Here is a 12,489-nt window from a genome sequence, read left to right on the forward strand (position 1 = left end):
ATTCTGCTTAACACTGTCATCAGTCATCCCCCTAGAAGTCTAATGCCTTCTACAGCACACAGCCATTCATCAGCTGGGGCTGGGGAGGGGTTTGCTCCAGCCTGCAAGATCCTGGCCGCCCTTCCAGATGCCTTAGCACCTGCAAGAGGGACTAGGAAATCATCGAGTCACTATTTCTGCCCCCTCCAGTACACAGGACAGTGCATAAGCCACCTAGACAGATGGCTTTAAAACTGGGGTTTCCTCCTGACACCCGGAGCCGGAGCCTCAGCTGTGCTTCAGCAATCAGCACACATTAGCTCAAATAGATTCAGAGTCTCCTCGCAAATCCCCGGTTGGTGAAATACTAGCTCTGGTGTCACTCACAGATTGCCCACAAATACAAATACTAGCTCCCAAATGAAATGCATTATTTTCTTTGTCTCTGGAATGTGATTGGGGAACAGACGTCATCAGGAGATACCTCAGTGAAGAGACTCAAATCACACACCTGCCCCTCCCTCCTTTCAGCCTAGCTAAGAATCATTTCTGAGATTCCAGTAGACGTAGCTCCCAACCTTTAACTGAATTCCAAGTAACAGTGTATCTATCTGTACCTAAGACACAATGTATGCTGTTCTCTTTTGGAACAATGGTTTGTACGTGGGTATGGGGCAGCTACACCACACAGATATAAAGGACAGACAAGAGTCATGATCTCTACACGTGACATCATATGTTCTCTTTGATGCTGATGAACACATCTTTGTGGTACATTTTCCCTGATCTGGGCGCTGTACTAGGTGCTAAGCTGTGAGCAGTGTCAGACTTTCCAAAAGTATCTCATGCAAACATAGATTCTTGGAACCATGAGGCTTTCTATCATTTTAGAGTCGCATCCCACCATAGCCATGTGGACATATCAGACAGGGCCATCTCCATGGGACTCTTTGCTGTAAACAGCAGCTCCTCCTTTAGAGTGTATAGAGTGACCTACACGACCTTCCCAGTAACAATTTGCATTGCATGGCAGTATGAAGGAGAAAGCTTGCCATTTCTGCTTGCCCTCACTGTGACATCTTTCACTTAGAACCGGCAGATTCTAGAAAAGACAGGTGGAGGAAAATCAGGAAGAAGGATACAAACTTGGAAGACGCACTAGAGAAAGCTTGCAATTACGGGAGAGGCACACTTCATCACGGCCCATAATACAAGCTCAAACATCCCACTTTCCAAATCTCCTCCAATTATTAGACAGGCTAGAAAAGAGACCCACTGTTCCTGCTACATAAAAACATTAAAAAGACAGAGAACTTGGACTGTCCAACTTTTCATCGCTAATGGGCAACTTCTAAATAAATCTGATGGCAACGTTGTGTGCTCTAAAAATATGAAGGCTCCCTTTAGGAGTGTTTACTATGAGCAAGGTTTCATGCTAAAGATTTTAACTCTGCCCTTGAAAACTATTTTAACTTTAATCTTGTAGTTGCCCTTGACAAGTTGTGGCTCCATTTTCCTGGCAAGGGAACAAAAGTACAGAATTAAAATTCATTGCCCAAGGTTCCACACCCAAATCTAGATTCAAAGCAGAGCCTTCAGCCTTCACACCACACTCGCAATCTGCAATCCGGTCACTCTGTGATCCCTCCACTATAGTAGATGCACATAGAACTTAACTGGCATCCTGAAAACTGGCTTTATTGCCCAGAACCGCCAAAGTGGCAGGGGTGAGGGATTCTACATACAAGCTACAAGCTCACTTCAGGAACCCCTACTCTCTTGCAAAACATGATGTCAGATGCTTGATGCAGTGATGTGTCAGCTTATCTTGGCTCAGTTTCCAGACAGAGGGTCGTATGGTCTTCAGAATGGCTGTATTTCTTGATGGCACACTGGCCAGGTCACCACTTATCTCCGTTTCTGGTCTTGTTGTGTTTTCTGACAATCCTCTGGAGTTTCTCTGCCACCCCTTGTTCAGTGTGACTCGACTCGGGTGGGGGTGGGGTGCTTCCTGGAAGTATCTCTCTGGGTTTCTATCAAACTCCCAAAGTCGGTTCTCACCTTCAGAGCTTTCCAAAGAAACCAGAGAAAGAGGAGAGCCTGCTGGGCTTTCTGAGAAAAGAAAGAGAGGGATGCGTCCCCAGAGTCCTTCATTCCCCCTCCCCACCCCCACTCTCCCTAAGATGTCTCAAGCTTTCATTCCCACTGTGCCAGACAGCAAACTTCCTGTTATCCAAAGGTTCCAAAAGTCAACAGCACTGCCTCTGTGCCATTCTTGAAAGGGGACCCCGATTTTCATAGCCTGATGGAGTATTTGTCTTCCTTTGAAGCCTTGATTATGAGCTCATGTTTTTCAAGATAAAGGTATTCAATTTCCTTGGGGTTCACCCACCACCTTTTGTCTGGTGATTGTTCTGCGAAGCCTTTGGTAATCCAATCCCTTTGCATGGGATGCTGGCATCTGAGAATGGCTAGCAAGATTTCCTTTTATAGGAGCATGGTGAGAAAATAAACAAATAAAATACATTAGAGAGAGAGAGGCAGAGAGAGAGAGAGAGAGAGACAGAGACAGAGAGAGAGACAGAGACAGAGACAGAGACAGGGAGAGAGAGAGAGAGAGAGAGACAGAGACAGAGACAGAGACAGAGACAGAGAGACAGAGAGACAGAGACAGAGACAGAGACACAGAGAGAGAGAGAAAACCCAAGCAAAATGAAAACAGCTTGGAGTGCAACCTGGCCTTTTTTGTTATTTCCACTCTTCCACAGGATCTGCTATCTTATGTCTCAGTGTTTGCAGGAAGGTAGCTGATCGCCAAGCTTCAGGAAGGGACAGACAAAAGAGGTTATGACAAGAAGAGGGAAATGTTGTTCCGTTTACAAGATCCAAATAAGGCCCCGTTAAGGAGGCTTGAGATAGGAGGCATTACCTCGGTGTTCCGATTCTTCTCGGCCTTGGTGTCTGAGCTGTAATGCTCGATTAAAAGTAGGGTAAGCATCAGTTCCCTTTCTTTGAAATTTTGTGCATTTTAATAGGATAACAAAGCAGAAACGGATTACATTAGGCTCCCGCGTGTTGTCTGGTACATTTTAATTGAGACCAAAGTGCTGGCAGTTGCTGGCAGTTTCAGAGGTCTCTGGGGAAAAAAAGGCCCCCCTCCCACTTCCTGTCACCTCCATCTCTCTGCTGTTCCACAGTCCCCTCGTTTCTTTAGGCACACATGAAAGCCAACTGGTGCAAACTATAAAAGGAAAGATGACCCAAGAGCTGCTGGGGAACGCAAATTAAAACCCCTGCTATCTCAGACACAAGGGGAAAAGCTTCCATGGCTCACCTCTTGGTGGCCATTTAAAGACTTCAAGGAGATCTTTTATGTCCTGCTGCTCCTCCAAGTCTGAGTTAGAGGCAAAGATAAATACAATGGGTAATTAGCCAGAGAAAAAAACACAGCGCTTGGGCCAGGACTTCCAAGATGGCCTGTAAGAAGTCATGAGGGAATTTTGCTTGGCCAAGGAGGCTCGAGCATCTTTGAACAATTTGTCTGGATTTCAGCCATGGCAGAAGAGGGGTCGCTGTATGAAGATGGCCTCGGTTGCTATGGCTGGGCAGGCAGCTGACATTGTGGTTTTCATGGAAATGTGTGCAGCGTCCTCCAGACGGCCCTGCTCCCTCACCTTGGCTCTTAGAACAGTGCTTGCTCTTGGGTTCCAAAGGCAAGTTAGTGCTGGCAGGTTGGGAAGACCCAGATGTCTCCTGAGGCTCAGCGACCTGGGCAGGGTCACTCCACTGATGGCTTCCTTTTCTTCTGTCTGTTCTTCCCTCTATGCCAGAGAACACTTGGTCTCCATGAACACCACAACGAGGCCTCCCGACCATGCCGTTTTATCATTCTCCGGAGGGGGGGGGCGAAGGGGGGGGAGGGGGTTGGGGAGGCTGACTCCCATCAGTCTCCCTCTTCCCTCTACCTCCACCTCTGATGTCTAATCAGTCTCCATAAACCTCTGTGGAACACGGAAGGGTTTTCAAAGCCAACAACTGCCGAGAATACCTTTAATTTTCCTGTGAATAAACTTCTACCTCAAACTTCAATTTTCATTCCAGTGCCAAGCACACAGACTTCTCAGTAGGTTTTTTGTTTGTTTGTTTAAATTCAGGTAAAATTCAGCATCTCCTCTATGTCTTTTTTCCTCGTTCACTGGATGTACGTTTGGCCATAGGGTGGGAAGGGACCATGATGTTTCATAGCAAGTGGGTGGGCATCTCCTCTTCTACTCATTACACCCAGATTTCCAATGTTCTTGTCTGGGAAACTTGGGAAACTTCAGGCCTTTTGCTTTCTCTGCCCTCTGTCCCCATGCCGCTACCCTGTTTGTGGTATGTCATCTAATTCTGGAATTTTTCCAAACTCTAACAATGACAAAAAGATCTCTCTGTAGCTCTTACAATCCTCAGCTCATTCTGGGAGTGACACTAGCGGTAGATGTCAGCATGGAGCAGTCTCCTGGCCAGAACCCAACATACCCTGATAAGTCCATCCTTTTATCCATTTTTTTTTTGCCGAACCTGGTAGCTTTGAGTGTTTTGTTAACTTACATCATCAACATTATCATTTTCCTTCAGCCCACAACAAGAAAATGTTTGCATTTCCAAATACTTCTCTAGCAAACACAGAGTCTGACCCTTCAACAGCATCACATCCACCATGAGTTTGAATTGTTCAGACAGTGCATCTCCTAAGGCAATAGCTGTCTTTTGGGATCAGAGATGCTCTCCAAATAATTTCTGACACCACATCCAAGACCGGCTCTTGCAGTTCCAGAGCAGTCTTCTCTAGAACCTCCAACATCTACAGCCAACTTCCTCAAAGTGGCCCGTGTGTGGAGCCAAGGCTTCACCTGCTCCACACAGCCCCTGTGCATTGCCCTTCTTAGCTTCCCTATCCTTCCTTATGCTGCTTATCCGTCTGCGATGTGATGCAATGCAATGCGATGCGATGCAGTGTGATGTGATGCCATGCCCTCTTCACACTGTCCTTACCTGCTTAGGATCTGGGCATTTTCAAAAATCTACTTTGTTATACCCAATCTGTAAGCATGTCCTGACATTTTGCTCTGTATTTCCCTCATTATTTTCTTCCTCGAATAAAATGTAACTGTCCCCTCAACACTCAACCCAGTCTCTCCCTGTAGTCTGGCCAATACTGAGGCTTTTTGATAATCTTTCCTGAAACTTCAAGACCTTTAATGCTAAGGCTGTATGACTTGCTTTTTTCCCCAGGAACAACAGACCTCATTATACCTCAGTATCTCCTGTTGTTGGATGACTGGCCGGCTGACAGTTGGAAATGAGTCCTCTGTAGATATAGAACAGAACAGACCATCCTGGGATTCTCAGAGTAACGTGGCCCACGTTCCAGAGCAGAGCAATAATAGCAATAAATTGGGATGCTCTGGGCCCTTCCTATGAACAGAACCTAGTATTCTCCAACCTCTGACTCACCTTCCCAGCAAGTCTATAGTCCAGCTGGGTTCTATAGTCATCACAAATGCAGAAGTAAGCTCAGCAATAGTAACAGATGCCTACAGTTACCGACTAGCAATGGGTGGAGCTGGGATTCAAATGAGATCTGCCAATGCCCCATGCCCATTCATGGCCACCCCAATGGGTGGCTCGAGCCTTCGTGAAGGGAGCATCCCAAGAAGTGTATGGCTAAGTAGGCAGGATTTCTTTTACATTATTTATAACCAGCCTCCTAGAGCCATATCCCTAAGACCTGGCCTTGCCAGATGGAAGCCTACATAGAAGCACTTAGAAACACAGTGGCTCTCAATGTCTTGTGGGGATAATCACTCATGCCAAGCAGAAAGGCAAGTGCTTGCTCTCCTTCATCCTACTCCTTTCGAAGGGAGAGCATGCACAGGTAAATCTGTTGCATATTTTAGCAAGGCTGCAAGTAGACTGCAAGGGTGACCGGATGATTTAGTGTCCAAGTCAGTATACATTGAGAATATGAGCTATCCAAAAAATAACTAGCAGGCATCAGTGAGTCTGTGCTAGGCATAATCAGAACTCACCTGTCTCTCCTGGGTGCTCAGGGACACTCCGCACTCCTTACTGCACAAACAATCTGTGGCTGCTTTGCATTCAAGCCAATGTAGTGTTCATTCTTTTATTTACCATCCATCTGTCTGTCCATATGTCCATCCACCCAACCATCCATTCACTCAACCATCCTCTCTTTCTTTCTTTCGAGAAAATATCCTATGCTGGCCTTGGGAAGACAAACCCCACCCACCCTTATAAAATCTTCACTCTAATAAAAGTAGAAAGTGAGCAAATAAAGAATTAGGAGATACTGTGCAGTTGTAGTACAGCCTTGAAAGTAAAAGGTTTGGGTAGAAGGGAAAGGAGTCCTTTCTGAGGGAGCCTGGGGGCTCTGGCTCCAGGGTAGATGCAGAATGAGGGAGGCTTGGGGAGTTTCAGAAATAAACCAGAGAGTATTGGGGGGGGGATAGATCACATTGGGCCTTGAGACTCCAGGGAACCTGAAACTTATTCTGAGTGAGATAGGAAGTTGCTGAAAGGCTCATGCAGAAGGATGCTGTGGTCTAATTTGCATCTTAAACATGAATCACTCTGGCCACTGTCAAGACACATAGGAGGGAAGGGAGAAGGACAGATGTGTGGACTTGAACGAGAATGTCCCCCATAACATTTGTATACTTGGTCTCCAGTCGGTGATGCTCACTGGGGAGTCTAAGGAAGTGTGGTCTTTCTGGGGAAAGGATGTCACTGGAGGATGGGCCTAGAGGTTTCAAAGCCATGGGCCATTTCCAGTTTGCTCTCTCCTTGGTGTTTGCCATTCAGGCTGCGAGTCCCTAGTTACTTGCTCCTGACACCATACCTTCATTTGATCTCTTATCACAGCAATAGAAAAGAATACCACTTAGCTATGGGCCAGGCTGGTGACAATGACATTGGAATTTAGGGGTAGATTCAGATAACATAGCTAGCATCTCTAGGGTCTCTGTGTGAAGGAGACACTGGTGCCTATAGCAGAAATGACTCTGGGATAGGTCTGGTTCCTAGCAGCCCAATCTAGGCTTTGGTGTCAAAGTATCTTACAAGTGATTGCTTGAACTTTGTGCTGTATAACAAGGCCATGTTGGTTCTGTCAAGTAGGGGGAAGAGCCAAGGGTGCTCATCTTTGGCTCTGTGGTCCTCCTTACCTTTGGCTCTATGGTCCTCCTCCTTGGGACATTTTCCCCCTTCCCACCACTTCCGCTTCAGAATTTCTAGGCGGTTGTTCTCCTGCAGCTGGAGAATGGCCAGGTCGAACTCATCCCGGAACACTGAGCCTATGGAGTCAAAGGAAAACCCAAGGCATGATGTCATTGTTCTCCTAGGCACATGGTGCTCCCCTTCCCAGCATCCTTCCTGGCCTGCTAAAAGAAGGGCTTTCTGGTTTACACCTTCTTAGCTCCTCCACTTCCTTTCTGTCACATGACCAACATGGTCATCTTATGATCAAAGACCCAGCATGGGCTGAGTAATGGCTTCCCAGACATTTGTGCTACTCATCTCAGTGCCTAGCACCTTCACTTTCAAATTTAAATAGAGGGTCTATCAGAACTCAATGAGCTGCACAATGACACTCAGGAAACTGGATGGAGATATGCCCGTTAGGCTCTAGGAAGCCATCATGTGAGTTCATGTGGCACAACCCCCTCCCCCAGTCAAATGTTCAACTTTCTACGTCACATCGATTCATTTCTTGGGAGCTTGTGACTATTGTCACAGTATACCTTATAATCATTTACCATAACCAGCCATCAACCACTGAAAGAAGAGTTAACCAGAGCATCCTCTCGTCCTTCTGCATGGAGAAGCCAGTCACCAGATGTACCCAGCTCTCATAGCTGAGTTCACCAGAGCCTGCTGCCCTGCCAATCACTCGGTATCCCTGTTGCCTCTTCTCCACTGAACAGAGGCTTCTCTCTGTTGAATACAATTCTTTGAAAAATTTTCCAATAGAATATGGTCGAGGAGTTTTGGTTCTAGGATCCAAATCTAATCATTAAAAAACGGGCTTAAGTGGATTCAAGGAAAGCTCAATGTCCTCCAACAGGTAGAGGCCTGTGATCATTAAGAAAAGGCTGTTAGGAGACTGGGAAAACGATTTGGTTGCCCAGCCTGCTTTCCAATCCCTACAAAGATCCTGTGTAGACAGGCACCTCTGAGAATGCCTATGATCTTGGGTACAAGGAAGAAGCCTGAACACAGAAGTGAGGGTTTTTCATATTTAATGTATGTAGGAATCACCTGGGGATTTTGTTAAGTGGAAAGTTCCAATTCAATAGGTTCAGGGCAGGACCCAAAATTCTGCATTTTGGGTAAGCTCCAAGGCAGTACCCAAGCTTCTGGGCCATAGACTGCAGGACTGTAGAGTAGAGTCTGGCCTTCTTTAGGCACAACTAGGCTGAGTGAACCCACGACACACCTGCAGCCTTGAATGTATTTTTTGCCATGGATGTCCATGCACAGTCATCTGTAGAACAGGCGTGTAATACACACTTGTAGTGTACGAGTACACGAACAAGTTGCCCTGCAGATGTAGACAGATGCTAGGCTAACACTAGCTAGATTTAAAGACAGTACTCCAATGCTTCAAGGCACTTCTATCCAAACCCTCAGTGGCCCAGGGGCTGCCACTGAAGGCTCCACTGCCTGATCCCTGGTTGCTGTTTCTGCTCCAGAGCCATCTGATTAGGTTTCCATCTTTCCTTATTGGGTTTCTTCTTTTCCCTGGGCCCAACCACGCCACGCATTCTGTAGTAACTCTCTTTCCTCCTACTGGAATAATGGCAGGGAGTATAGCCTCAGGGATCTGAATCTTGTCTCATAATTGGCTGCACAGTACATCAGCAGTTGCATAATGTTGTTCCCAGCCTCACTTGACGTGAGAACATGAACCTCCCTACAGCACACCTTCACCCTCTCTAGCCTGAGCCGGCTAGCTGGGGGTCTCCTACCTCAATGTGATCTGTTCTGGAAAGTATTGTGTTTGAAGAGCAGTATCCTAGGTCCCAGGCTTATATTTCTAGTTTGTGACCTTGGATAATTTCTATTCTCTGCAGTGTACCTCTCACATGGCCCAATTAAGTGAGATAATACTCATAAAACGATATCATGACAGGGTCAAGACAGAGGCCTTTCTCTCCATTTTTTCCCTTGCTTATAAATAAAATTTTCTAGAGCTGGTCTCTTTCACCTCAACTATGTGTGGTCAAGTTCCCTGTGAAAGGAAGCACTTGACATTTAGGCTAAATTTACTGAGTCACTAAAGTATTACCAAGGTGCACCCCAAGTTCATTTCATGATCTACCCCACCATCTTGAAAGAAAATGCCAGCCATTACATTTCCCAAAGAAGCTCAAAATCTGTAATATTAATGGGCACTGGAAAAATATGACTGTAAACAGAGTCCATGAAGGTTGGCCAGTGCACAGAGTAAAGTTTCTGGTCTACACAGCCTCAGGTGTCAGATCCGACAGCATTCAGAGGGGACTTTCATTATTACCCAGGCTCATTTGGTTGCTTTCTAATCAGTGTTCTAAGAAGCAATCTGCTTTTACCAAACTGCATAGATAACTATGAAAAAAATGAGGGCACTAATATTCCCCAATGAAGGCTAAGTATTAGGCACCTAGGGAAGGCAGTTGACCAACTACAGCCCTAACCCACACTCCTTGAGTAGGTATGAGAAACTTAATCCTATTACTTGGATAATCGAGGCTCGGATATGTTAAAGCACCTCTCTGAGGTACCACAGGCAGGTCTCCCCAACTCCAAGACCATGCTAATTATATTCCAAGGTGTGAATGAATTCTGCAGTTTATAACACTGCCAGTCAGGGACAGATCGATCCAAGGGTGTACAATGTGACTACCAAGTCTGCATGCCAAAGATCAGAGCTCTCACATGCTAATGTCCCCATGTCCTGACTCTTCTGCCTGTCACCTTCTTCAGGAATAGCCTTACATCAAGAGAGCCTGACACAGCAGTGCAGTCAATGCTCCACATAGAATCACCCAAAGGCTGTGCTTAGATCCCTCACAATCACAACAGCTGAACGAGTCTCCCGGTTCCCTGGTAGTAGAGTTATCGGCAAAGTGAATGTACTCTGAGAAGCCCAGCTGCAGCACTGTTCTAGAAGCCAAAAAACTTACAAAACCAGATGGCGCCCAGTAAATGCATGGTACATTAGTGCCCACTTTCAATGACCCACACCAAGTCAGAGTAGACAGAGCAGTGAAATCTAAATAGAGTTTGAACGTCATCTTCTGTAATCTTGCCAGTGAAGTACAACCAGCAAAGGTGATTAGCACTTGTAGTGCTTCCTTCTTCCCTCTGTTAGTAGAGACGTTAATCATCAGAGAAATGGCCAACATGCCAAAGCAAGAGACAAAGAGAACAAGGCCTAAAGTCTGCTGGGGCATCAGTACTCTTCAATAGTTAGAATTATCCCTGAATAGTGAATGAATGAATAAGTAATCAACCAGTTCTTTAATTACGAATTAGGAAACTGGAGAGATGGCTGAGTTGGTAAAGTACTTTCTGTGCAAACACAAGGACCTGAATTCAGATCTTCAGCCCCCAAGTAAAACTGGAGGCATCGTGGTGCACACCTGTAATCCTGAAGATGAGGAGGCAGAAACAGGAAGATCCTGGGGCTTAATCAAGCCAAAGCTGTGAGCACCAGAGTCAATGAGAGATCCTATCTCAAAAGCTAAGGTAGAGAGTGACTGAGAGGGGCATTCAATATCAACCAATGACTTCCACATGTGTGCAAGTGGACACACACACAGACAGACAGAAACATACACAGACACACATACACACAGACACACAGACACACACAGACACACACACATACACTCATATACACACAGACACACATACACACACGGACACACAGACACACATACATACACACACATACACAAACACACACACACACACACACACACACACACACAAACTTAGGAGGCAGAGACAGGCAGATCTCTGAGTTCAAAGTCAATCTGGTCTAGAGTGAGTTCCAAGACATCCAAGACTATACAGAGAAACCCTGTCTTAAAAAAACCAAAAATGAAAAAGGAAGGAAGGAAGGAAGGAAGGAAGGAAGGAAGGAAGGAAGGAAGGAAGGAAGGAAGGAAGGAAGGAAGGAAAAACAAGTCCACGTGCTTGTTTTGTTTTCTTTTGTTTTGTTTTGTTTTTTAACCATAAGGAAGCCTACCTAAAGTTGTTCTCAAACCTGTTGGTTCTGGAAACAGGCTAATGAATTCTAGACAGCATTCAGTGGCTTTGGCTCCCCTGACCCTGCCTGGAGGAAGCTATACCCAAAGGTTGTCGCTCTCCTGCATACCGACTGGCATGCCAATCCCATAGCCCTTGGTGTCCAGCAGGCCCCCAATCTGAGTGAGGTTGCAGTTTCGCTGCCGGTAGTACTCATTCATGGTGGACTCCAGCAGGAAAGCGTAATTGGAATTCAACACTCTGGCAATCCCCTCCTCCGTGCTCTTCACGAACACACTCGGCTGCTTGGAGTACATGTAGTTCCACATGCGTTGGTAGGTCTGGTAACGGGAATTCTGGGAGAACATCAGAAGGAAGCAAGGTTGAGAAATAAGAAAGGAAACATTGGCTTAAAACGGAGGGCATCAAAGAATCATGAGATGGGCCTTTCTGCCGTGTGCCCCACATCACAGCCTGGCACCTCTTTCTTTCTATCACCTCGCCCCGAGAGGGTCACTGCTATTGCATAATGGAGGAGAGGCCTGTGTCTTTAATAGGAGATGAAGAAGGGACTTGTCCTGTGAGTTCTGCCTATCAGTCAATCACTGGTTCTGTCTAAGCCACCCTCCAGAATTCCTTCAGCACCAACCTCCTCAGACAAGTAGAATTCAAACTCTGGTTTTAATCCCTCATTGTTCCTCAGTGTGGGACAGTGCACACAGATTCGTTCGGGACTAATAAAGAGACAGTCCTAAAGAGGCAGTGTGGATGTCTCCTACCTAACCTAAGCCAATGTATCAACTCCACCACCCAAGGCTGGCTTCTGTTTTACCAATAATAACAAGACAGAATTCTGGGGGTCCATCCAAACTCTGTTTGTACAAAGCCTTCCCTGTCCCTACGCCAACAGGCACAGATATTCTTATGGAAAACAGACAGCAGGCCTTGGGCCTATCTCCTGTGGAAACGAGTGTCTTGGATGTTAGTTGGTTAGACACTGTGAGCCCCCAGGGGGAAATCTTCCCTGGAGCTCTCGAAGCACAGGAAAACTGCTATTCTGCGCGGCCTGCTTCTGTCAGCCCTGGCGATCAATCAGTGTGGCTGTCATTGAACACTAGACTGTGGCAGGGGCTTCTCCTGAGACTTACAAGGCGATATCCCAAAGAACCCAAATGTGTCTGCTCCGGAGAACCCATCAGTCTAGGAGAAGTG

General features: G+C 46.2%; 1 protein-coding gene across 2 annotated transcripts in view; it reads right to left on the minus strand.

Annotated features, from left to right (window-relative positions):
* The window catches only part of Grik4 (glutamate ionotropic receptor kainate type subunit 4), a 425,565-nt gene that overhangs the window by 9,836 nt on the left and 403,240 nt on the right, over positions 1-12,489 (minus strand). For both annotated transcript variants that reach the window (XM_085844546.1, XM_085844547.1), the window contains 2 exons: positions 11,408-11,633; positions 7,209-7,337 (listed from right to left, as the gene is read on the minus strand). In XM_085844546.1, coding sequence (XP_085700672.1) covers positions 7,209-7,337; positions 11,408-11,633 — 355 coding nt within the window. The remainder of the gene's footprint in view (positions 1-7,208; positions 7,338-11,407; positions 11,634-12,489) is intronic.

The sequence above is a fragment of the Mus caroli genome, unplaced genomic scaffold, assembly GCF_978045245.1.
Source record: "Mus caroli unplaced genomic scaffold, Mus_caroli_1 scaffold_11, whole genome shotgun sequence".
Taxonomy (NCBI): domain Eukaryota; kingdom Metazoa; phylum Chordata; class Mammalia; order Rodentia; family Muridae; genus Mus; species Mus caroli.